General features: G+C 46.4%; 1 protein-coding gene across 1 annotated transcript; it reads left to right on the top strand.

Annotated features, from left to right (window-relative positions):
• Positions 1–24,092, top strand: VPS16 (VPS16 core subunit of CORVET and HOPS complexes). The gene is made up of 24 exons (XM_054573952.1): positions 1–118; positions 17,460–17,548; positions 17,778–17,875; positions 17,957–18,085; positions 18,175–18,319; positions 18,444–18,559; positions 18,662–18,784; positions 18,908–18,963; positions 19,314–19,403; positions 19,509–19,603; positions 19,759–19,835; positions 20,296–20,427; positions 20,524–20,651; positions 20,788–20,823; positions 21,018–21,126; positions 21,285–21,419; positions 21,515–21,623; positions 21,715–21,812; positions 21,897–22,001; positions 22,326–22,403; positions 22,500–22,669; positions 22,746–22,842; positions 23,612–23,715; positions 23,830–24,092. Exons 1-24 carry the CDS (start codon positions 66–68, stop codon positions 23,972–23,974), a joined length of 2,517 nt encoding a protein of 838 aa, XP_054429927.1. The 5' UTR covers positions 1–65; the 3' UTR covers positions 23,975–24,092.
• Positions 24,093–24,312: the final 220 nt, after the last annotated feature.

The raw sequence follows: 24,312 nt of genomic DNA on the forward strand, positions 1-24,312 counted from the left end.
CCGGCCTGGAGCCCGCGCTATGTGGGCGTCCCTTCAGCGCTAACCAGAAGCCCCCTGCACCAGTCATGGACTGCTACACGGCGAACTGGAACCCGCTCGGGGACTCTGCCTTTTACCGGTGAGCCGCCCCGCCCTCCCGCCTACGGCCTGGCTTACCCGGTTTGCCCGCCAGCTGGAGTCTCGGGGCGGAGCCGGCAGCGCGCGACCCCGTCACTCCGGGCGCTGTGGTCCGCCCCTCGCCAGCTTTCCCCCGGCGTCTGCTACTTAACGTACAGCAGCTGCGTGTGGCTAGGGAGCGGGCACTTCCTCTACCCCAGAGAAGGAAATTGAGGCAAGACTGGTGGTCACACCAGTAGGGGCCGAGCCCAACGCCGAAGCCTAGGTCTGTCGGCCTCCGGAAGGATGCTCAGATCACGTTGAATGAGGCCACCCACTGGTGACAGCCAGTGCCCAGTCTGCTGTCGGGAGGTGCTGCTGAAGTCAGACCACAGGGGCGCCCCGAGGGTGCGGGGAGGGATCGTCTGGCGGGCGGAGTAGCTGTGGGGACCAAAGCTGGGAGAAGGGGACGACTCGTCAGTGAATCCTGGGGGCAGCGCGAGTGAGCACCGCCAGCGCTAGGGGCAGCCCTCCCTCTCGTGGGAGTCGTAGAATCCTAAACTACAGATCTTTCTAAAGTGTAAACCGATTACATCCTTACCCTGGTGCAAATTACTCTTGTTAGATCTATAAGTCGGCTCCTGTTTATCTCTCCAACTTTATTTGCTTCTCTCATATCCAAATTTTGTGTTTGGTTGCCCAGAACAGGACCTCACTATACCATGCTGTTTCATGGCTCCCTGTGTTTGCACCAGCTTGCAGTTCCTTCTGTGGGCACTGCCATTTCCTTCTTTATTTATTTCTCTGGAGAATTCTTGCTCATCCTTCAGGACTTAGTTTAAGGGTCTTTTCTGATATCTTCTCTGATCTAACCTAACAGAGACAGCTGACTTTCCTTTGGCCCCAGTGCCAGGGCCTATTATGTATGGCACAGTATGGCAATGTTGGTTTCTTCTGCTAAACCAAGTTTCCTAAGGGCTGAGAGCATTTTTCTTGAATCTCTTTATCTCCAACGCATATTTAGAACAGTGCCTGCTATGTAGTAAGTAGTTGCCCAATAAAGTTTTTAAAAAACACTTTACTGATTGCTACTAAAGATCACAAAGACACTTCCTTAGGGTCGTCTTTCAATAGAAGACAGTAGTTTGTGCTAGTGAAACTGTATACCGTTGTTATTCATGTATTAAAGCTTATGTGTAGTTTTTTTATAAAGATTTTATTTATTTTTAGAGAGAGGGGAACGGAGGGAGAAAAAGAGGGAGAGAAGCATCAATGTGTGGTTGCCCTTCGTGTGCCCCTCACTGGGGACCTGGCCCACAACCCACACATGTGCCCTGACTGGGAATCTTAACCAGTGACCCTTTGGTTTGCAGGCTGGTGCTCAACCCACTGAGCCACACCAGCCAAGGCAAAAACTTCTGTGTAGTTTTTTATTCAAAAAATGCCAGCCTTTAAGAGGGACAAATGCCTTGTGGCAATTTTTATAGCTCTATTGCATTTGCTGTTTATTTCTAATTCTTATCTCTTATAAATATGTCTCTACAATATGGAAAAAGTTGCAGAAGTTTAGTTAAAATCAGTGAAGTCAGTAGAAAACAACAATGCTATTAACTGGGTTTTTTTTTGAGGAGAAGGGATGCCAGTTGTAATTTTAGTGTTTACAACACAGTATACACTTGAAAATACTAACTTGTGTTACTTTTGAAAATACATGTTGCCTACACAGACTTGTTGAACAGGAGAGTACCAAAAATGATGACCTTGTTACTACAGAACTCTTTACAATATGAATGAAGTGTTAGCTTTGTTGATAACACCAGTAAAGTAATAAATGAATGTAAGTGTTGAGGACATACCATAGACATAACTTGTGTGGCTAGCCTGTGTTTATCTGTGTGTGCTGTACTGCCGTAAAGGAGTAGAAGTCTAAGCCTTGCTGTGGAGTATGTATTATGTTTGCTAATAGATATTATGCCTTTCTATGTACTGTACACTTTGCTAAGTAAAACTTTATCTGTGGCAATTTAAGTCTCACAACCCCACAAAGTAGATATCATTATTAAACTCTTCTTACCGATGAGGAAACTGAGGCACAAAGAGGTCAGGTGAGCAGGTTACACAGTAAGTAGTGGAGTAAGGGTTTGAACCCAGCCTTATTCTAGAACGTGTGCTAACACATATGTTTGTTTAACAAGAAAATAAAATAGCGTGTTGTAGCTCCTCCACCAGAGTGGAAATGTTGTAAGTGCAGTTACTTGGGGTCGTTTGTATTTGTGCATAGCCTTGTGCCAGGACTTAATATATGTTCAGGTAAAGTAAATGAATGATAAACAGGTGGCAGACACTGCATTTTGAGTTGTATCTATAAGACAGGATTTTTTTCATTGGAGGTAGTGTTCTGGAAAATTTACTAATTTTGGAAGAGAAGGAGAGGGAATGGTGACTAATTCTTAGAGGACTTCAGAATTTTAGCCATTTTTATCCCCAAAACCCTATTTGGGGTAAATCCTGTTAATTAATTTTGCTCAGCCCTTTGCCAGGTCTAGTGTTTATCAACCAGTAAGAAGATATGGACCTTGTTTGCCCTCATAGAACTTATATCCAGCAGGGGAGACTCTTGATAAACACTAATGACTCAGCATTTGACCATAATCACTGTGAAGGACAGGTATAGGGTCCTAAGCCAGTGTATAACAGACTGGTAAGTTGGAGGTAAAGAACATAGGTGCAGGGAGTGGGGTGGAGAAGAGTATATACAAAGGTCCTGAGGCAGGAGAGACCGGGGCACTCTCAGTGACCTGAATACCTGAATAAAGAGAGCCAATGTGGCTGAAGTGCCACAGACAGGGACAGGGACAGGGGCAGACAAGAGATGAGGTTGATGCCTTTGTCTGAGGGGCCACAACCTGCAGGGCCTTATGCGTCACCTTTGTTTGAAAAACAGTGGGAAGCCTAAAGGAAAGGGTCTTAATGAAGGATTGATGTGATTGGATTTGTAGGTGTGTGTGTGGTTGTGTGTTTATTTTACGCCCCTTCTGGAGGTAATGGGGGAACAAGTAGGAAAGGGCAAGCAAGACAGGAGACAAAGGAGGCTGGAGGAATAGACCAGGGAGAAGCTGATGGTGACGAGAAATAGGGCGGTAAAGGTGGAGATGGAGAAAAGGGGGCCCGTCGGAGAGATATTTAGGAGGTAAAATTGAGGGAGATTGTGATGGGTTGTACCTGGTATGGAGGATGACTTGGGTTTTTTGCTTAAGATGATAAGAAAACAAGAATGAGTTTTGGGGGGAAGAGGGTAAGCTTGATGTTGAACAGATTGTCTCAGGTACTTTAGAAACATAATTTATAATCAAAGAAGGGAAACTGGAGATATACTGTACACTTGTGAGTACATGAGACACAGTTTATTCCTGTATGTATTATATATTTTTGCATATGAACAACTGTAAACCTACTTTTGTCAACCCCTATATGTTTCTCAAACTCTTCTTAAAGTAGATTATTTTAGTAGGCTTTTTGGAATTTGTTTGAGGGTTTTGGTGGTGTTGTTTTGTTTTTTTTACACATATAAACATTTTAAACGTTGTAGGTAAATACATACAATATAAAATTTACTATCTTGTTCATTCTGAAGTACAGTTCAGTAGTGTTCGGTATTTTCATATTGTTGTGCAACCACCATGCAGAACTTTTTCACTTTGCAAAACTGAAGCTATATATCCATTAAATAGTAATTCCTCGTTCCTGCCTCCCCTCCCTGAGCCCTAGCAACCACCATTATGCTGTTTTCTGTTTCTGTGAATTTGACTGCTCTAGTTAGGTCATATAAGTGCGATCATGCTATATTTGCTTTTTTGTGACTGGCTTATTTCACTTAGCATACTGTTGTCTTCAAGTTTCATCCATATTGTAGAATGTATCAGAATTACCTTCCTTGTTAAGGTTGAATAATACTCCATTGTATGTATATATCATATTTGTCTTCTCTATTCATCAGTAAATGGACACTTGAGTTACTTTTACCTCATGGCTGTTGTGAATAATGCTGCTATGAACAGTGGCATGCAAATACCTCTTCGAGACCCCGTTTTCATTGTATTGGATATATACCCAGAAATGGAATAGGAGATCCTATAGTAATTCTGCGTTTAATGTTTTGAGGAATCATCATACTGTTTTCCATGGTAGCCGAACCATTTCACACGTCTGGCAGCAGCATGTGGGAGGTCTTTAGTAGTAGTTGTTTTTGAGGCAGATTGGAGTCAAGGGATTTCAGGGGTGACGGTGGATTCTCTTTAGGGCCTGGATATTTTGTAATGAATAGCTTTCTCCCCAAGGCTAGATGTGATGTGCTTCTTCACCCCCAGTGGTCTGGTAGCCCAGCCTGAACAGGCTGGGGGTCATCTATTCTCACACAAGGACTCTTCTCACACCATAGTGGGCCGTGCTTTCCTAGCAGTTTAGCGGCACCACACAGGAATTTCTTTACTCTTTCCTGGAGGGGGCTGGAATTGAGCCCACCAGAGCTGGTGGTTTCCTGGCATTGGAACCCACGGTCCATTTACTGCCACTGAGAGGATTTCCACTTCTCGGACCTGTAAGTAGAGGAGAAAGATATAATGGCCTTCCTCGTTGAGGGTGTGGCCTGTCCTCAGGGAGTCTATTCCCCTAGTCTATTCTTAGAGGCCACACTACCTGCTGCCTATGCCACCCTCGACATGGCTTGACACAGCTTGAGTCACCTCACAGTCCCTGAAAAGCTGCCTTTACCTCGAAGCCTTGGGGACATGGTCCATGCTTTGACGTTCTTCACTCCCTGACCTTACTCCTGTCCCTCCCGCAGGGGCTTTGTCTCCTTCCCACTCTAGCCTGTGTCGCTGCCAACCCCCTGGTCTGCATCCCTCGCTGACTGTTTGGAGACTGGCCCACAGCCTCCTAAGCATCTCAGTTCTTGCCACCTTCCAGGGTAACTTAGCTGACCACCTGGCTTCATGGTTCCATGATACCCACCTCAGCCACCCCAGCTCTGTCCCTGTGCTCATCCTGAACTGCTCTACTTCAAACATTGAATTCAGACTGGCCCCTCTCTGGCCACAAACTCCTGTCCTCCCTGATACCTTCTAACACTCTTCTCCTTCAACCTCACTGGGATCTTCACTCCTAGAGTCCTCTGTTTTCTTTGTATCCACACGCAGAACTTTCTGTAAAAGTGTCCCTCCCTATCCAACTGGGTGTACATACAGCCATCATCAGTCATTTCAGTTTCTTGCCTTTTTCCTTACAACTTTGTTCCTTTGCCCTTTGGTTGCACCTGACTGGCACAGGACCACCTCCCAACACATCAGCCACTAACCATCTCTGTGCCTGTACACAGGCTGCTGAGCACTGCCATGCGGGTCAGACACAGGCAGGCTGGGTCTACTACAAACCCATGGCCATCAGCCTCAATGGGGCTCTCGTAGTCCTGTGTGGGGTCAGCCTACACTCGCCACGCCACCAGGGCTCTGCTCTTCCTTTTAGAAGATGACACAAGGAAACATTTAGTTGTAAACAAAAGATTTTGGAAACATTGAAAATTGAAGTCTTCTTGGTTCCTCCTTTCAACAGCTGACTTTACCTTGTGCTTCCTAGAGAACTGGAAAGCCGTTGCATCGAAAGACCTTGGTGCCCCCCAACCAAACCTGCCTGCTGCCTTTCCTACCCCTCTGAGGAAATGAGCACATGTTTCCCTGCCCTCTCAGAAACCATGCTCCGTCCACCCACACCCTTGCTCAGCCAGTGTTTCTCCTGCTGTTGTCTAGGACCCTTTGCATCAAAATCACCTGAGATGCTGGCTACATGCAGCTTCCTAGGCCCAATCTACTGTTGCCTCTGGGGTCGGTCCTGGGAATTTGATCTGTATTTTAACAAGCACCCAGGTGTTTCTTTGCAGCAGGGAAATTTGAGGACCACTGCTCTACGTTGTTTTCCACCATTCCTACCCCCAAGTGCTCCCTACCAGATTTCAAGTATGCTCAAATCTCCCCATCTTAACAAAAAATAAACTTCCCTATTGACAAAATAAACTCCTCCTTGCTCCATCTTTTTCTTCCTCATCTGAAAGGTCTGAAAACTGCCCTCTGTCTTGCTTGCTTTTTCTTTCTTCCCAGTGACTACTCACTCTGGTCTGATCATCCTGTTCTCAGTGACATCCTGCTACTGCAGTGGACATAGCTCAGACCTCATCTGAGCTCGACTCCCTGGAGCATTGCATAGAGATGAACCCCCTCCTTTCTTGGAAATTGTATTTAACCTTTTATTCTGAGAAGTTTCGAATATACAACAAAATAGGGTAGTAGAATGAACGTCCATAGCCATCATTTAGGCTTAAAAATTGTTATATAATAATATTTGCTTCAACTATTTTGGAAATTTAAAAAAACTTATTAAGGAAAAGTTCAAATACAAATATAGTAAACATACTTTAATGATAAGCCATGTACTCGTTACTGAGCTTCAACAGGTGTCCACAGTTTGCCATCCTCTTTTCACCTATCCCTCTCCACCAATATACACACACTTTTCTGGGACTATTTAAAAGCAAACCCAGCCATGACCGGTGTGGCTCAGTTGATTGAGCATCGTCCCTCAGGGCAAAGAGTCACCAGTTCAATTCCCAGTCAGAGCACATGGCTGGGTTGCAGGCCGGTCCCAGTTGGGGCATGCGCAAGAGGCAGCTGAGTGATAATTCTCTTTCACATTGATGTTTCTCTCCCTCTCTTTTTCCTTCCCTTCCCCTCGCTCTAAAAATAAATAAAATCCTTAAAAACAAACCCACACATATCTTTAATCAATAACTTTTTCCGCTGTATTTTTTAAAGTAAATTACAGATATAACTTCAGTGCGCATTACTTTAATTTTTTTAAAAATGATAGTTTCCAATGAAACTGCAATACTATTTCATACTTAACAAAATTAGCATTTAATATCATATAATATCAAACTTATCCAGTTGTCCTTAAAATGTCTTTTTATAGCTGATTTGTTCCAATCAAGACCTAAATAAGAATAACTCATTTGCTTACCTCTTTTAATTAAATCCCTTGCAATTTGAACATTACTATCCCCACTCCCATGCCTACCTTTTGTTTTCAGGATATTGACTTTTTTAAGAGACCAAGTCACTTTCTGGATTTGTCCCATTGCTTCCTTGTGAAGTCTTTTAACTTTTTTTCTCTGTCATAGCTTGTATTTCCTGAAACTGTATGTTACATCTAAAGACATGATTAAATTCAGGTCGAACATTTTTGGTAGAAATGTTTTGTAGGTGATGACATGGTGTTTGTGCTGTATCACACCTGGAGTTAGCATTATAGTGGGTTGTCCGCTGTGAGGGAAGTTGACATTAACAAGGGCATTAGGATGGTAACAGCCAGCTCCACCGCTGTGAAGTCATATTTCCCCCTTTATAACAAGCAAGTGGTCTGTCGGATACTACACTGGTTACATCAGTGGGAGTCTCATCAGGAGACAGAGACCATATAATGATTAAAGAGGTGAAGTTTCATGTAAAGAACCCATAAACTATGATAACAAAGTATAAGATAAAACTGTGTCCTCCCCTAGGGCTGAGGAGAAAGGAGGACAGACTTAGAGGAAGTGCCCTTCCCAAGCTGGTGTTCCAACCTTGATGAAAAAGGTATAATTGAAGCCACTGGATGGTAGAGAAGTTTGCTAGTTTGCCTGGGCCAGAGCTGGTCGACAGTCACTGGGGAAGCAGGAGGCAGCCCTCCTAGGCACATGTGAGTCATAGCTGGTGGCCAGGTTCATGGGCTTGCACAGGGAGTGGGAGCACCAATGTGAGGGGGAGACCTGGGGCATGCAGTGTCTGTGTGGAGAGAGCCACAGGAAGATGGATGCCAGGCTAGGCCAAGGCTGAGAGGCGCTCAAGGGACTGTGTGACCTAGGTGCGCGTTTGTGGCCAAGCTCCACCAGGTGTCCTCATACCCACACTGCTGACTGACCTTGCTGCCGCTGGAAACAGCCAGAGAACCCCCTCCTCCTGCAGTGCCCTTTACTGAGAAAGCTCACTGTGGGGCATGCGTTAAAGGGTGAATTTGGAGTTGGCAAACAAAAAATTGAAAACTGGCACAGTCTACCTTTTGGCTACTCGGCTTCCAAATGCACCCTCTACACACTTCTGAATTTCCTCCTTCTTACAAATAAATAATCTTCCCCATAATGAGAAGACATATCGTCTTTAACAATTACTATATCTATCACTGTATTAATTTCTCCTCCAGCCCCTATGAATATTCATTCTGTTACCTAAAAATTAAATTGTAAAGTTAACCTCCAATTATTTGTGTATAAATAAAAGTGGAAAGGAGAGAGAAGTTAATGGCTAGTCTGTACCTATAAACACATGCATATAACAAACATGAAGAAAACATGCAAAGTGACTATACTCTTCATTTCTGTGATCAGTCATGATATCACAGTTGATATCTATGGCTTCCTTCAACTGCCCATGCTATATTTCCCTTGCCCTCAGCCAGACCCTCCATGGCCCTGGGTTCTTCACGTAATGGAGTGACCCAAACCTTCATTCCTCAGCCATTCTGCTCTTATTGGTTGCTGAGGTTTTTCATCAACCTTTACTGTTAGGTATGGAAGTACTAAGAGGTGCCCCAAAGGATCCCCCGGGTGTCAGACATAGTCCTGCTTGCTTCCATTGTGTAGCAGCAATTTGATTTCCCCTTGGTGATCAGGGATAATCACTTCAGCTAGTAAATTAACCCCATTTTCTTAGGCCTGTTGGTTTGGTGACATTAGGAGCCCAAATTGGCAGGTGACACTCTTATCTTCCAATTCAATAAGTCCATCATTGTGTCCCCTGGTGGAAACATTCTCCCCATAGAGACTAAACTCTCCAAACCAATAGAACTCAAAGTTACTGGAACTGAGAGCTACTTTCTGTAAGAGTCATTAGGTGTAACAATGAGAAGAGCCACTCTCGCTTCCACCCCTTAATTGCTGGTCCCATCTATTCGGACTGTGGAGGAGGCAACACCGTATAATAGCCTCTGATGCAATGCATAAGCTGCATCATGTAAGATAGAGCCCCATCCTTTTAGGATACTGTCTCCAATTGGTTCTGTAACTAAATTGTCAGTGAATTTAGGCCAGCCACTTCTGGATGATGGGGTATGTGGTAAGATTGATTGTTTCCATGGACCTGAGCCCACTCCTGCACTTTCTTTTTTGTGAAATGAGGTCTTTGATTAGATACAGTGCTTTGCAGAATGTTATACCATTACAAAAGGCAATCTGTAAGTACACAGATGGTGGGTGCTGGCAAAGGCATTACAAGTAAGGGCCCTGGCCCATGTGGCTCAGTTAGAACATCATTCCATAGACTGAAAGATTGCAGGTTCGATTCCCAGTCAGGGTACATACCTAGGTTGTGGGTTCAATCCCTGGTCAGGGTGTGCATACGAAGCAACAATGTTTCTCTCTCACATCAATGTCTCTCCTCTCTCTCAAGTCAGTAAATATTTAATAATAATAATAATAAAATTAAAAAGGCATTACAGATAAGGAAGACAAATCCATATCCAGATTGCATCTATAGTCCAGTGAGGACAAATTGTTTCCCCCTCCATGATGGAAGATGTCCAGTAATCAACTTGCAGGCTGGTCCTACTGGGAATGGTACCATATTGGAGCCATTTATCAGCCTGTGCTGTTGACAGATTAGTCACTGAGCAGTAGTGTTAGCTTAGGTCAGCCTTGGGGTGGGAGGCTTCTAAGACATCTACTCCAGTTGAGGTCATCACAGGGTTTTCAAGCAGAAGAACGTAAGTCTCAGATAAAGAAATGCAAGCCACTCTGGTAAGGAAGGCTCATAATGCATTGGGTGTTTAGGACTCTCATCTGGGTCTAACCAGATATATCCCTTCCAATTTTCAGAATTCCTTTCTTTCCTGATCAGTGCCTTAAAGTTCACATGAGAAATGGCATGTTGGTGATTTCAACTGTTATAATTTAACAACTCACATAATTAAATTTTGCTTTTGATTTTTGGCAGGAGCAGCTGTGTGGCTGCAATAAATGCAAGATCCTTTTAAGACGGTTGTAAGACACTTTCTGCTTCTCAGACCATGACTTGAGCTGAAAGTTAACAGACCCAAGCTTGTCTTTTTCTCTTTGTAAATGTTTGAGTACACTCAAAATAATCCGCCCATATCACAGCCTTTATAATCATTATTTTACTACCATACGGTCAAGCACAGAAGTCACTCCCAAAGCACATATTTGACTTGGCATTTCACCACAGAAAACTTCAGGCTTGATTAATTGTGATGTCACTGCATGCAGCAGGTTACTAACATCCGTTCCCTGCTGGCAGCAGAGCTTAGCACTGCACCCAAGCTTTAAGCACATAACCAAACTAATCCTCAAATTCCATCTTTGGGGCTCTGTTTCCTGGGACCACTCTCAGAGCCAAGTCTGTATCAGTCTGGGTCCAGTTAGGAGACTTAAACTGGGAAAGTTTAATAAATATAAAGAATTCTTAAACTGTAATAAAAGAATAATTATAAGATACAAGATAACATTGTAGCTTTAAGATGAGGAAGAGTACTCAAGGAATAACAAATTTGGGAAGGGGGGTACCTTCCTTAGGTGGGGGTTCAGACCCCATTGGAGAAAATACAGGGTGGGGTAAAAGTAGGTTTACAGTTGTTTGTATGGAAAATACAATAATTAATAAAGAATAATACTATTTTGTATAGTCATGACTGTAAACCTACTTTTGCCCTTGCCTGTATAGTGCAGTCCACCAGATGGCAGAGTTGACTGGCTTGCCAGGCATAGCTGGTCCATAGTTCCTGGGAAAGCAGGAAGCAATCACTTGGGTTCAGGAGTGGAGGGGCACAGGTGAGCTGCAACTGGTAGCTGGGGCTGTGGGCATGCAAGGTGAGTGGGGCAGCTGGTGCAAGCTGGCAGCCCGAAGCATGCAGTGTCATAAGGTGAGCCACCACCAGTGGCTGGGAACATGCCTGTGCAGAGGGGCTCAGTGGAAACTCAAGTGGGCAGGCATCTTGGCATGAAGAGGAAATATAGCCTCATGTGGATAGGAGACCAGGAATGTGGTGTCTGTCCAGGGAGCCGTGGGAAGGTGATCACCAGTTTGGGCAAGACTTCTGGGTTGCTGCCTGGCTGGGACAGATAACCAACCAATGTCCTCACACCCTGGCTGCTGGCTAAGCCCTGTTGGAAGCCCAGGAGAGCCCCTTCATTATGCAGCATCCCTCCAGCGCCCTCTTCTGAGAAAGCTTAACATCACACTCACTGAAGGAAAAACGTTTAAAGGAATGCTGTCCCTTTAACACCACGTATTGAAGCATGAATTTGGAACTGAGCGGCAATGAATTGACAACTGGCATGCTAGGTCTGTGTGAATCTCTATCTTGCCATCAAATTTTCATCCATGATTTTAGTAACAAAGTATCAAAAGAAATGCACATAGAGTTATTAAAAATCAAATATTGCAAAAGTATATAGCCTACAAATTCAAGTCCCCTACCTCCTTCCCTCACTCACGACCTTCCTCAGAGGTAACCACAGTTTGCTTAGCGTGAAGGCTTCTGAGCTGTTTTCTATGTATTTATACATATTCATGTGATTATATGTAAATATGCTTGTCAAAAATATGTGCTTTTTTTTTTATTACATAAATGAGTTCACATGGTTCACACTGAGCTGGAGCTTACTTTTTTTATTTAACAATATGTCTTAGAGATCATTTCATGTCAGTATACACAGAATATTGCCCAGAATGGGCACACCATATTTTATTTAACCAGTCCTCTTTTGATGGACATTTTAAAAGTTTTCCAGGATTTTTAAAGGCTATTTTAAACAGCGCTGCAGTGAATTCATACCTTTGTGCACTTGTGCAAGTAGTTTTCTAAGTTCAACTCTTGGAAGGAAACTGCTAAGTCAGAGGCTGTACACATTTTAAAGTTGAATGGCTATTTTATGTAATAAAATGTATCAGTCTTTTTCTGGATAATTTCTGGGTTTGGTGTCTTGTCTGAAAGACTTTAGCATAGTTCATATTATAAAAATATTAGATTATATTTTCTCAAGATTTTAATGTTTAGTTTTAAAAATATTTCCACATGAAGTAGTATGATACAGTCCTCGGCTATCTTTCAGTTTCATTTTCATTTTTTAAAAAAAGTCTTTTGTATTTTTAAGAAAAGTATCTCTTTTTCATGTATATATATCACAAACATATTTTCCTCTTCATAGTTTGTCTTCCTGCTTTATTTTTTGGTGGATTTTTTAAATGTTAATTATTTTAACAAGTAACTGTTGATGTTTAAAAACTCAAAGTCTCATTTCTATTCCTGCCCTTTTCCAACTGAATCCACCCTTCACCTACAAGTAACCACTGTTATTAGATTCTAATAAATCTTACCAAAGTTTCTATTTTCAAACAGAAGGAAATATAAATGTGTTGTTTTTATCCGTTTTTAATGTAAATGTATACAGAAGTTCTTAATTTTTAGCATTTTATATCATGCTAGAAAATATTTCTACTGTGAGATTGTTAAAATATCCAAGATTTTTTCTAATGTGGTCTTACTTTTTTTAATATTTAAACTTTGAGAACTTCCAGCCAAGATGGCCGCACAGGTAAACACAGCTCACCTCCTCTCACAACCACATCAGGATTACAACTAAAATATAGAACAGCCATTACTCAGAAACATCAGAAATTGAGCTGAGGTGGAAAGAAAGGGAAGGGTCTAGACAAAGAACATGTATGAATGACCCGTGGACATGGACAACAGTGTGGGAATTGACTGTGGGACAAGGGGGTGGGGGCGGGATGGGTGGAGGAGGGCAAAGGGGGAAAAATTGAGCAACTGTAATAGAATAAACACAATTTAAAAATTAAAAAAAAATATTTGTAGTATAAGAGAGTAGTTTTGTGAACCAGGAAAATAAAATCTACTTCTGTAACTATAAAAAAAAATCAAGTTGAATCAAAGTCTGACAACTGTGGAATTAAACCGTATCCATCCAGACTGGTAGGAGGAGCACAGATACAGGAATGGGCTGGTCCCACAACCGCATGTGGTGGATAAAAATTTGGGAGGGATAACTTGGGAATGAGAGCCCCAGTCCTGCACCAGGCTCCCCAGCCCAGGGTTCCAGTGCCAGGAAGATAAGCCCCCATAACTTCTGACTGCAAAAACCAGCAGAGATTAAAACCAGTGGAAGAAACTTCTGGAGTCCCAAGAAGTTCCTCTTAAAGAACCTACACACAGACTTACTTAGACTGCTCCCTCTGAGCACCAGCACTAGGGTAGCAGCTTAAAAGGCACCAGTGACATATAGGAAGGAACTGAAGTGTCTGGCATCAAGGTGGGAGCTGGGGGACAGCTTTTTGCCAGACAGAAAGGCAGTCAAAAGGCCATTGTCCCTTTTCTGAGCCCTTCCCCCACAGAGCCACAGAGTCAGCAGACAGGTGCCGTATCTGAACCTCCACCAACCTGGCTAACACTGTCCTGCCCTGGAGATCCCCTGAGACACCATCCCACCCAACCTTTGGGCCCACCCAAACTGTTAACCATGACTCTCCCATGTGAATGGCTGGTCTTGTCTCATGCTTCACAACTTCCTAAATTCAATCAAACAAGTAATAGCCAGCCTCAGTAAGCCCCCAGCCCCCATACCTCTTGCTAAGTGTCCCCACGTATGGCACTAGCAGCAGCTAGCCTAGATTCATAGCTTGGCTTCACCTGGGAATCTCTAAAACCAGCACAAGTAGCAGCCATCTCAGATTGCTTTATAGCCCAGGCAGGGTGACACTGGGGAGAACACGGGTTGAGGCTGACTTTGGCCCACACCATCCAGAAACCCTAGAACTTGTGCACCCAGTAGACAGCTACAGACCATGTCAGAGCACCACTACCCTGCTCCTGCACAGCTGATCCTCCATGGATGCAGAGGTTGGTGGTCAGTGGTTGCAGCCAGTTCTTGCAGCTGACTGGCCTGGGTAGATGCCTTGTATTGACCTTCCAAAAGCAATCAAGCCTCAGCTTCAACCCACACAAGGGCACACCTCAAGGTTCCAGTTTTGGTGATAGAGGAGGCTGTGCCACTGTACCCTACAGGACACCTACTACATTAGGCCATGCTACTAAGGCAGAGAATCACAGCAACTCGACCTAATACATAGAAACAAGCATAGGGAGGCTGCCGAAATGAGGAGACAAAGAAACATAGCCCAAATGAAAGAGCAGATCAAAATTCCAGAAAAAGAACTAAATACAATGGAGATACACAATCTATCAGATGCGGAGTTCAGAACGCTGGTTGTAAGGATGCTGCAGGAACTTAGTGAGGACCTCAACAGCATAAAAAATATCCAGCCAGAAATGAAGGATACACTAATTGAAGTAAACAACAATTTACAGGGCAACAACAGTAGAGTGGATAAAGCTGAGAATCAAATCAATGATTTAGAACATAAGGAAGAAAAACCAACCAATCAGAACAACAAGAAGAAAGAAGAATCCAAAAAAACAAAGATACTATAAGCAGCCTCTGGGACAATTTCAAGTATTCCAACATTCGCATCATAAGGGTGCCAGAAGGCGAAGAGAAAGAGCAAGAAATTGGAAATCTGTATAAAAAAATAATGAGAGAAAGCTTCCCTAACCTGGTGAAGGAAATAGACAAGCAAGTTCCGGAAGCACAGAGAATCAGAAACAAGACAGATGCAAAGAGGCCCACTCCAAGACACGTCATAATTAAAATGCAAGAGGTTAAAGATAAAGAGACAATCTTAAAAGCAGCAAGAGAAAATCAGCTAGTTACCTACAGGGGAGTTTCCATAAGACTGTGAGTTGATTTCTCAAAAGAAACTTTGCAGACTAGAACGAATTGGCAAGCAATACCCAAAGTCATAAAAAGCAGGGACCTACAGCCACTGTTGCTCTACCCAGCAAATCTATCATTTAGAATCAAAGGGCAGATAAAGAGCTTCCCAGACAAGAAAAAACCGAAGGAGTTCATCATCACCAAACCATTGTTATATGAAATATTTAAGAGACTTATTTAAGAAAAAAAAAATCGAAACTATGAACAATAAAATGGCAGTAAAACATATCTATCAACAATTGAATCTAAAAAACAAACTAAGCAAACATAAAGGACAGAGACAGATACATGGATACAGAGAGCATTTTGATGGTTGCCAGATGAGCCAGGGGTGTGGGTGAATGGGTGAAGAGGTGAAGAAATTAAGAAGTACAAATAGGTAGTTACAGAATAGCCATGGGGCTGTAAAGTACAGTATGGGAAATGGAGTAGCCAAAGAACTTATACACATGAACCATGGACATGAGCAATGGTGTGGGGATTGCCTGAGGCAGTAGGGAGTGCTGGGTGGAGAGGGGTAAAGGGGAAATAATTGGGACATCTATAATAGCATAATCAATAAAATATAATTTAGAAAACTTTTTTTGAATTTTGTCTGGAAAATTTTTTAGTGATTAAATAATGAAATACTGTTTATTGTAATTCTTCCTATGTGGGCTATTGTCTCATTTCAGTTATCAATTTGCACCTACTTGAAATGCCATCTTTATTATATGCTCATTCCCAGGACTTTTTCTGTATTCTCTTCTATTCCATTGATCTGTTTGCTTATCCCTGTGCCAAAACAACAGTTATAATTAACTTTAGTTTTATACTTATATAGTACACTTGATATCTGATATGCATATGTTCTCATATTTTCAAATGTTCTTAAATATCTTCCAATATTTTCTCTTTCAGATGATTTTTCTCTCAGATAAACTGTAGAAGCAGTTTGTGCTTCCCTTCCCCCCAAAAATTGGGGGTAATTTTTGTTGGAATTCATGTACATTTATAGATCATTTTGTAATATTTCTCCATGTCTTCTATATCCTAGAGTTAATTTTCATTTGATTTTGTAAAAATTGTTATTATGTTTATTTTGGGGTATGTTACAGTTTTATTGCTGTCATGATTAGGATCTTTTTAAAGTTATGTTTCTATTTGTTTCTTGCTATAGTATATAGAGAATTAGTATAAAAAAATATTGAATTCTGTTGCTCACCCCAAAAAAAAGAATTAATTCTTTTAATTCATTGTTTCATAGACTGGTTTGGATTTTCTAAGTAGACAATCACATTATTTGTAAATAGTAGCAACCTCACCCCTTTTCCTATTTTTTTCCATAAATTATTTTGACTAGAACCCCAAAAAGAATGTGAAATAGAAAGAAGGTAATGGTGGGCATCGTTCTGATCTTTAAAGAGAAGGCTCCTGAAATGGTACCTACCAAAACACTCTCCTTAACCACCGTTTTTTTCTTGGCATCCTGGAATAGTGCCTACTCCTTCTCCGTCCCCTTCTCCGCTCTTACTCTGTCTTCTCATGTAGCACACACTCTCTCCTCACACATCTCAGATTGCAGTCATCTTGAGCCAGCTTGTGATTTGTTACTTATTATAAGCCAAGCACTCACAGATTGACATCTCTAACACAGGACTCTCCCCAGCACTGGACTCATTAAAGAATTTTCCTTGGATTCCTTTCAGGCACTGCTAACTCAGTAGCTCTGACACTGAGTTCTTTCTTAATTAGTGTTGAGCTGAACCCCTGGGTGCAAAGCCCACAACCTGATTCAGCGTTAAGAACTAGAAATAGAGCCCTAGCTGGTATGGCACAGTTGGTTGGAGAGTCCTCCTATAACCAAAGAGTTGCAGGTTCAGTTCCCAATCAGGGCATGTACCTACGTTGCAGGTGTGATCCCCAGTCTGGGCACATACAGTAGGCAACCAGCTGATGTTTCTCTCTCACATCGATGTTTCTCTCCCTCCCTTCCTGTCTCTAAAGGCAATGAAAAAAATGTCCTCGGGTGAGGATACAAAAAACAGAAATAGAAGAAAGCCTGTACCCTGAAACACCCTCTCAGAGGGTTTTATTTCCTGCTAATATAGGTCCAAACCAGCCACCCCACCCTAGTGCTACCTCAGTTTGTGCTCAGATATTGGCCACACAGCCTACCTGTCCCAGGAACCCCTACCATCCTTGCTTACTTGCCCCAAGAACCACATCCTTCCTTGCCAACAGCTTCTATTCCCTTGCCTGCTGCTGCTAAGCACACATATGGCTATTTCTAGTCATCACCTTCCCTCCTCACCCCTGGAGGGGCCTCCTTAAGATTCCCGTGGAGGAAAGTGGCGGCTTTAAGGGTTCCTCTGGAGCTCACTTCATCCAGATGCATGGGCACAAGGAGGCTAATCTCTCTTCTTCTCTATGTGGGCAGGAAGTATGAGCTGTACAGCATGGACTGGGACCTAAAGGAGGAACTCCGGGACTGCCTGGTGGCTGCTGCACCGTATGGGGGGCCCATTGGTAAGTTATCCTCTGCCACTGTATGCTCTGGGACCATGAGATGAGCTCAAGGTCCTTGATTCCTTGGACCTTGCTTATTGTTGGGTGGTTCTTGCTGGCATATGACACCCTTCCTCGTGCCCCCACTTCCACCCCCATTGAGATGTTTTTAATTCTGGTTCTCATGAGGCCTGCTTCACATGGGCTGGGCCTAGGGAGCTAGGACAGGAGGTCTGTTCTCAAACTGCAGCGCTGCTGAGGAACCCCTGGCAGAAGGAGAAGGCTGCCAGTGCACGGCCAGTACTCGAGATCTACTCCGCTTCTGGCATGCCTCTGGCCAGTCTGCTGGTGAGCGCCCTTGGCTATCCCAGGGGCTGGGCAGGGTTTCAGCATCCCAAGACAGCCTCATGAACTTCCTCTCTTCTACAGTGGAAGAGTGGGCCAGTGGTGTCCCTGGGCTGGTCAGCTGAAGAGGAGCTCCTCTGTGTGCAGGAAGATGGTGTAGTGCTGGTTTATGGGCTTCATGGTGACTTCCGAAGACACTTCAGCATGGGCAATGTAGGGGCCACAGGAGGCTGGGGAAAAGGGATGGAGTCTGGGACCCTGTGGCCTCTTCAAGGCCCCTGTCCACTTGCCCCTTTTCCCAGGAGGTGCTCCAGAACCGCGTTCTAGATGCCCGGATCTTCCATACTGAGTTTGGTTCTGGAGTGGCCATCCTGACAGGGGCCCACCGCTTCACCCTCAGTGCCAATGTAGGTGACCTCAAACTCCGCCGAATGCCGGAAGTGCCAGGTGAGTGCTGGCACCCCTAGACAACCATTTGTTGCCCATAGGTGTGCTTCCAGGCTGTGGGATCCACAGAGGCAGAAGCTTTGGACTCCAGTCACCCTGAGGTTGTCCTTTTCCCTGACCACAGGTTTGCAGAGTGCACCCTCGTGCTGGACCGCACTGTGCCAGGACCGAGTGGCACACATTCTTCTGGCTGTGGGGCCTGATCTTTACCTCCTGGACCATGCAGCCTGCTCCGCAGTGGTGAGGGCCTGTGAAAGAGGAGCGAAATGGAGGGGTTGGAGGGGGCCATAGGGAGGCACTGAGAAGTTAATGTCTCTGGTGTCCTCCCTGGCCCTGCCCCAGACGCCCCCTGGCCTGGCCCCAGGAGTGAGCAGCTTCCTGCAGATGGCTGTCTCTTTTACCTACCGACACTTGGCACTCTTCACAGACACAGGCTATATCTGGATGGGGACAGCTTCACTCAAGGTTTGATCCTGGGATAACACAGGGGCACTGTTCCTTGTCCAGGGAAGATCTGATTGGCGTAGGGAAGGGGCTTTGCAACCTGACTACTGGGACAGGGCCACGACATTCCCTGCATCCTTTTAGGAGAAGCTGTGTGAGTTCAACTGCAACATCCGAGCCCCACCGAAGCAGATGGTCTGGTGAGGATGAAGGTTTTGTCCTGGGGCTGGGAGTGGACATAGGCTTGTTTCCTGGGATACCTTGATTCTTCCTGTCTACTGGCCAAGCCGGGTGGAGCTTGCATCATATCCCCTCTGCCAGTGCACACTTGGGGGAAACCCCTGCCCCGCTGTGGGCCCCTGGTGCGCCTGGGAGCTGACAGCTTAGGGTAAAAGGGGAAGCAGACAAGTCAGAGGAATGCGATGAGGAGCAGGAAGCATGCACAGGGCTGTCCCGAGGCAAAGTGATATAAGCAGTGGTGTGAGAGACCTGGCTGTGGGCCTGGCATCCTGTGTCTGTCTCAAACATGTATGTGTGGTGCTGCCCACAGGTGCAGTCGCCCTCGCAGCAAGGAGAGGGCTGTTGTGGTGGCCTGGGAGAGGCGGCTAATGGTGGTGGGTGATGCACCTGAAAGCATCCAGTATCCTTGAAGCGCTACCTGTGGGGGTGGTAGAGGAGAGGGGAGAGGGGGGTCACCTGCGCTGTCCCATCTCTGGGTGTTCTTAGGAACCTTGACCAAGCTCAGGTTTGTGCTGGATGAGGACTCCTATCTGGTACCTGAGCTGGATGGGGTTCGCATCTTCTCCCGCAGCACCCATGAATTCCTGCATGAGGTTCCAGGTAAGGCCCTCACAGGGGCACCATGTGACCCAGCGCGGGGGCACCTCAGCACCACAGCTGCTATGTGGGCCAGTGCCCCAAAGCAGGATCAAGGCGTTGAAGCAGAGCTGAGGATCCCCCTCCCCCACCCTCTACTCACCATCTCCCTTCCCCAGTGGCCAGCGAGGAGATCTTCAAAATTGCCTCGATGGCTCCTGGAGCGCTGCTGTTAGAGGCCCAGAAGGAGTATGAGGTAAAGCCCTGGGCTTCTCCCCAGGCCCCAAGATGTTCTCCTTCCCTTTCCCTTGATTGGCCCAGCCACCTGCCTCTGCCTGGGCGTGGGTGGACACAGCTAGATGCCACCTGTGAAGAGAGAGGTCCAGGCAGGACACTAGGCTGGGCTAGAGAGGGCCAGCTCAGGTGGACTAAAGTCACATGGTGTCCTCCCTGTGGTGATGGGGAGGGACAGGGAACACTCACTATGCCCAGCCCAGGCACAAGTCAGGGCTACTCTAAAGAGGTCTCAGGGGCTCTCACAGGCAGTCGTGGACTAATACTGGGGAGTATGTGAGCACCTCAGGAGGACTGAGTTGGCTGAGGTGGTTTGGGCTCCAGCCTCTTCAGCGCATTTGAACCACATGCCAGAGGGACTGGGGGCCAGATGTGGCAGTGTTCTCCATCATGATGCTGTGTCCCTGGCATCTTTCCCCTAGAAAGAGAGCCAGAAGGCAGATGAGTACCTGCGGGAGATCCAGGAGCTGGGGCAGTTGACCCAGGCTGTGCAGCAGTGCATTGAGGCTGCAGGACACGAGCACCGGCCAGACATGCAGAAGAGTCTGCTTAGGGTTGGCTTGGGCTACAGGGCTAGAGGGAGGGGCATTGGCAAGGGTGGGCTGGCAGCGGGGAGAACCTCTCCTTTATTGCCCTTTCGCTCTTCTCAGGCTGCCTCCTTTGGAAAGTGTTTCCTCGACAGGTTTCCACCCGACAGTTTCGTGCGCATGTGTCAGGACCTGCGTGTGCTCAATGCCATTCGGGACTATCACATCGGAATTCCCCTCACCTACAGCCAGTATCCCCATGCATGCTAGAAGGTTGTTTACAGCCAGGGGTAGCGGGGGAAGGGGAAGGAGCTGGAAATGCCACCTGAAGGTCCTTGGCAAAGAGGGCTTATTCACCAGCTGGATCCTTAACCAAATAAAATGCAGATACAAACAGCTCACCATCCAGGTGTTGCTAGACAGGTACAGCAAGCCTAAGGGTGCTGGGAGGTGGGGTCTAGGTGGACACACATTAAAGCCACTGGTGGGCTTTTGTGGCTACTGCTCTTGACTAAATTCTTTGTGATCCGGGAGGCCCAGGTTACAGACTGTGGCCACTCTGCCCTCTCTCTCTACCCCACCTCACCCCCATACCCCTTTCCCTCCTCACCTGCCAGGCTTGTGTTGCGGAGGCTTTACCCCCTGGCCATCCAGATATGCGAGTACTTGCGCCTTCCCGAAGTGCAGGGTGTCAGCAGAATCCTGGCTCACTGGGCCTGCTACAAGGTGAGGATGTAGGGCATGGTCCAAGAGCATTTAGGGACTTCGGGGCCTGGTAAGGTGTAGGAAATATGAAGTGTACGGCCGAACTTCCAGATCCTTATCAAGGGCCAGTAGGGTGAGGTGTGAGATCCAGGTATATATGACACCCCTTCCCTGTGCAGGTACAACAGAAGGATGTGTCTGATGAGGATGTTGCTCGGGCCATTAACCAGAAGCTGGGAGACACGCCTGGTGTCTCTTACTCTGACATTGCTGCGCGGGCCTATGGCTGTGGCCGCACGGAGCTGGCCATCAAGGTGTGGGCGCCCATCCCTTTCCAAAAGCTCTGATGTGGGTACTCAAGGCCCCCAGGCCAGCTCCTTCTCTCTGTGTCTTTCTCCCTACCCTGCAGCTGCTGGAGTATGAACCACGCTCTGGGGAGCAGGTACCTCTTCTCCTAAAAATGAAGAGGAGCAAACTGGCACTGAGCAAGGCCATCGAGAGTGGGGACACCGACTTGGGTGAGCAGGGTTTGGGTGAGGCCAAGGCCAAGGCCCCTGGGTTGAACGAGGGGCCAGGCTGGAATTCTCACCCCACCTTATCGTCTTGTAGTGTTCACAGTGTTGCTGCATCTGAAGAATGAGCTGAACCTAGGAGATTTTTTCATGACCCTCCGGAACCAGCCCATGGCCCTGAGCTTGTACCGACAGGTATGTGCAGTGGACAGCGGTAGGGCTGGAGCCTCCTGAGCCTCTGAGTTGTGCTTGCTCACTGTCTGCCTACCCCGGTTCCAGTTCTGTAAGCACCAGGAGCTAGAGACGCTGAAGGACCTTTACAATCAGGACGACAACCACCAGGAGCTGGGCAGCTTCCATATCCGAGCCAGCTACGCAGAGGAGGTCTGAGGCCCACACAGCGGGTGGGGCCTGTGGGCTGGGCTGTTGATCTGGTTCCTTTACCAGGTATCTAGGCCTCATATTTGGTATACACGCCATCTGGTCCTCACTGTTGAGAGAGAGAGTCCGAGAAGACATGAGGCCAGGATGAGGGTTGTCCCAAAGGAGCTAGCCTTCCCACTAGGGACACCAGAGTGGTTCACCCAATGGGTAAGGCTGGTCCTGGTGACCCTTTGGCACAGGGATCAGGGAGAAAACTGTAACCTGGGTAGGGAGGGCTGAGGTTCCTTAACCTGTAAGCTCAGGTTTCCCTTTTTGTCCTTACAGCGTATTGAGGGGCGAGTTGCAGCTCTGCAGACAGCAGCCGATGCCTTCTACAAGGCCAAGAATGAGTTTGCAGCCAAGGTTTGGCCTAATCCTTCCTAAAAGCCTCCTTGTTTCCTCTCGCAGTCTTCCCACCTTGTCCCTCTAATCCCCACCCTGCTTTATTCCTGCCCTCAGGCCACAGAGGATCAAATGCGGCTCCTACGGCTACAGCGACGCCTAGAAGATGAGCTAGGGGGTCAGTTCCTAGACTTGTCTCTACATGACACAGTCACCACCCTCATTCTCGGTGGCCACAACAAGCGCGCAGAGCAGCTGGCACGTGACTTTCGCATCCCTGACAAGAGGTGAGGGCCCAGGCTATGAGTAGGTCGTGGGGTCCCTGCCCCTCACACAGCACCTCCAAGCCCAGCTTTCCCACAGGCTCTGGTGGCTGAAGCTGACTGCCTTGGCAGATCTGGAAGACTGGGAGGAGCTAGAGAAGTTTTCTAAGAGCAAGAAATCACCCATTGGCTACCTGGTGAGGTGGGGGCCCTCCTTCCACCCCTTGCCAGGGAGGGTAGTCCTGGGGAGTGGACTGGGCCTGGATATAGGGTGATGATCTATTGACCCATCTGTTCAGCTGGCCGAAATACCATATTTGCCATATATAACACACACTGCATTTTGTGTGCATATACATGGGATTATTATACCCAGGTATAATGTGCAACGTATATTTCCCTCAAAAATTTGGGCAAAAAAGTGCACATTATACACAGCAAAATACAGTAGTTAGTAGGTGCTCCCTGTGTATACACGTGCATAGGCCAGGTACATGGGAGAATGGGTCCGAGTCAGCTTGCAAACGTCAAGGAAAAGTCCTATTTGAGTGGAAGGTGGAGGGTGGACAGGGAAAGCACATCTGCCAGGCAGTGAAAGATATCAAGGGGGTTTGTTTTCTGTGGCAGGCAGTTCAGAGGTGTGGTGGGTAGGTGGGGCAGCCATCAGAGAAAACAGGCCCTGAAAGGGCAGGAAATGCCTGTTGTGAGGGGATAGCAGCACATGCTGGAGGGGACGCATGGAAACAGTTGGTCTTGAGGCTCTAATAGATCTTTGGTTTAGGTTGTTTCTGCCCTAAGAATGTTGAGACCACACTTGTTGCAGAAGTGTCAGAGCAGGGGTGGGGGAATTACAGACACTAAAAGGTATATAAAACATACAGGGATAATGTATCCAATGGGCTTTTGCTCAGAGAGATGACAAGAGGGCTCTGCCTTATCTTCTGCTTCCACCCTTTCCTCTCTAAGCCCTTTGTGGAGATCTGCATGAAGCAACACAACAAATATGAGGCCAAGAAGTACGCCTCCCGCGTTGGTCCTGAGCAGAAAGTCAAGGCCTTGCTTCTCGTTGGGTGCGTCAGCTGAGAACCTGTGGGTGTTGGGTGGTTGAGCCAGTGGACTAAGGATGGGCATGGTTTGTGTTTTTGGTCAGCCCAGCACCATCTCCCCTCCTGCTCAAATGACAGGGATGTGGCTCAGGCTGCAGATGTGGCCATCGAACGCCGGAATGAGGCAGAGCTGAGCCTTGTATTGTCCCACTGCACGGGAGCCACAGACGGGGCCACAGCCGACAAGATTCAGCGGGCCAGAGCACAAGCCCAGAAGAAGTGAGGGGCCCACCCTACGCGTCTCCTCGAGCCCTGGGCTTGGCAGAGTGTCACTGCTCATTCAGAGCTAAGCTGAGGGGCGAAGTGGGAAGGGAACCAGGGGTCTGGTTGTAAATAAAGTTGGAACATTTTAGAGTGCTTGTCTTATGCAGCCCCACCTAAGCAAAAGCAAGCTAGAAGCAGAGCCATGCAGACACCTTAGCAAAACTCCCTGTCTGGAGAAGATCCAGCTACATTTATAAGAGACGCGCCCCTTAGCACAGTTACCAACGAAAGCCCTCTTAAGCTCCCAGGCTCCAGAAAGATTATGGGGAGAGATGGCACAAAAACGTAAGCAACTCA

Source organism: Pteronotus mesoamericanus, unplaced genomic scaffold (genome assembly GCF_021234165.1).
Source record: "Pteronotus mesoamericanus isolate MK-2021 breed Mesoamerican mustached bat unplaced genomic scaffold, CSHL_Meso_final contig_25, whole genome shotgun sequence".
NCBI classification, from domain to species: domain Eukaryota; kingdom Metazoa; phylum Chordata; class Mammalia; order Chiroptera; family Mormoopidae; genus Pteronotus; species Pteronotus mesoamericanus.

What these genes read in the sequence shown, in the direction of transcription:
- VPS16 (XM_054573952.1), top strand. Translation starts at nt 66, where the DNA reads ATGGACTGCTACACGGCGAACTGGAACCCGCTCGGGGACTCTGCCTTT. An exon ending in CCGAATGCCGGAAGTGCCAG is followed by an intron (nt 18,320 to 18,443) that starts GTGAGTGCTGGC and finishes CCCTGACCACAG; the next exon opens with GTTTGCAGAGTGCACCCTCG. An exon ending in CCCTGAGCTTGTACCGACAG is followed by an intron (nt 21,813 to 21,896) that starts GTATGTGCAGTG and finishes CCCCGGTTCCAG; the next exon opens with TTCTGTAAGCACCAGGAGCT.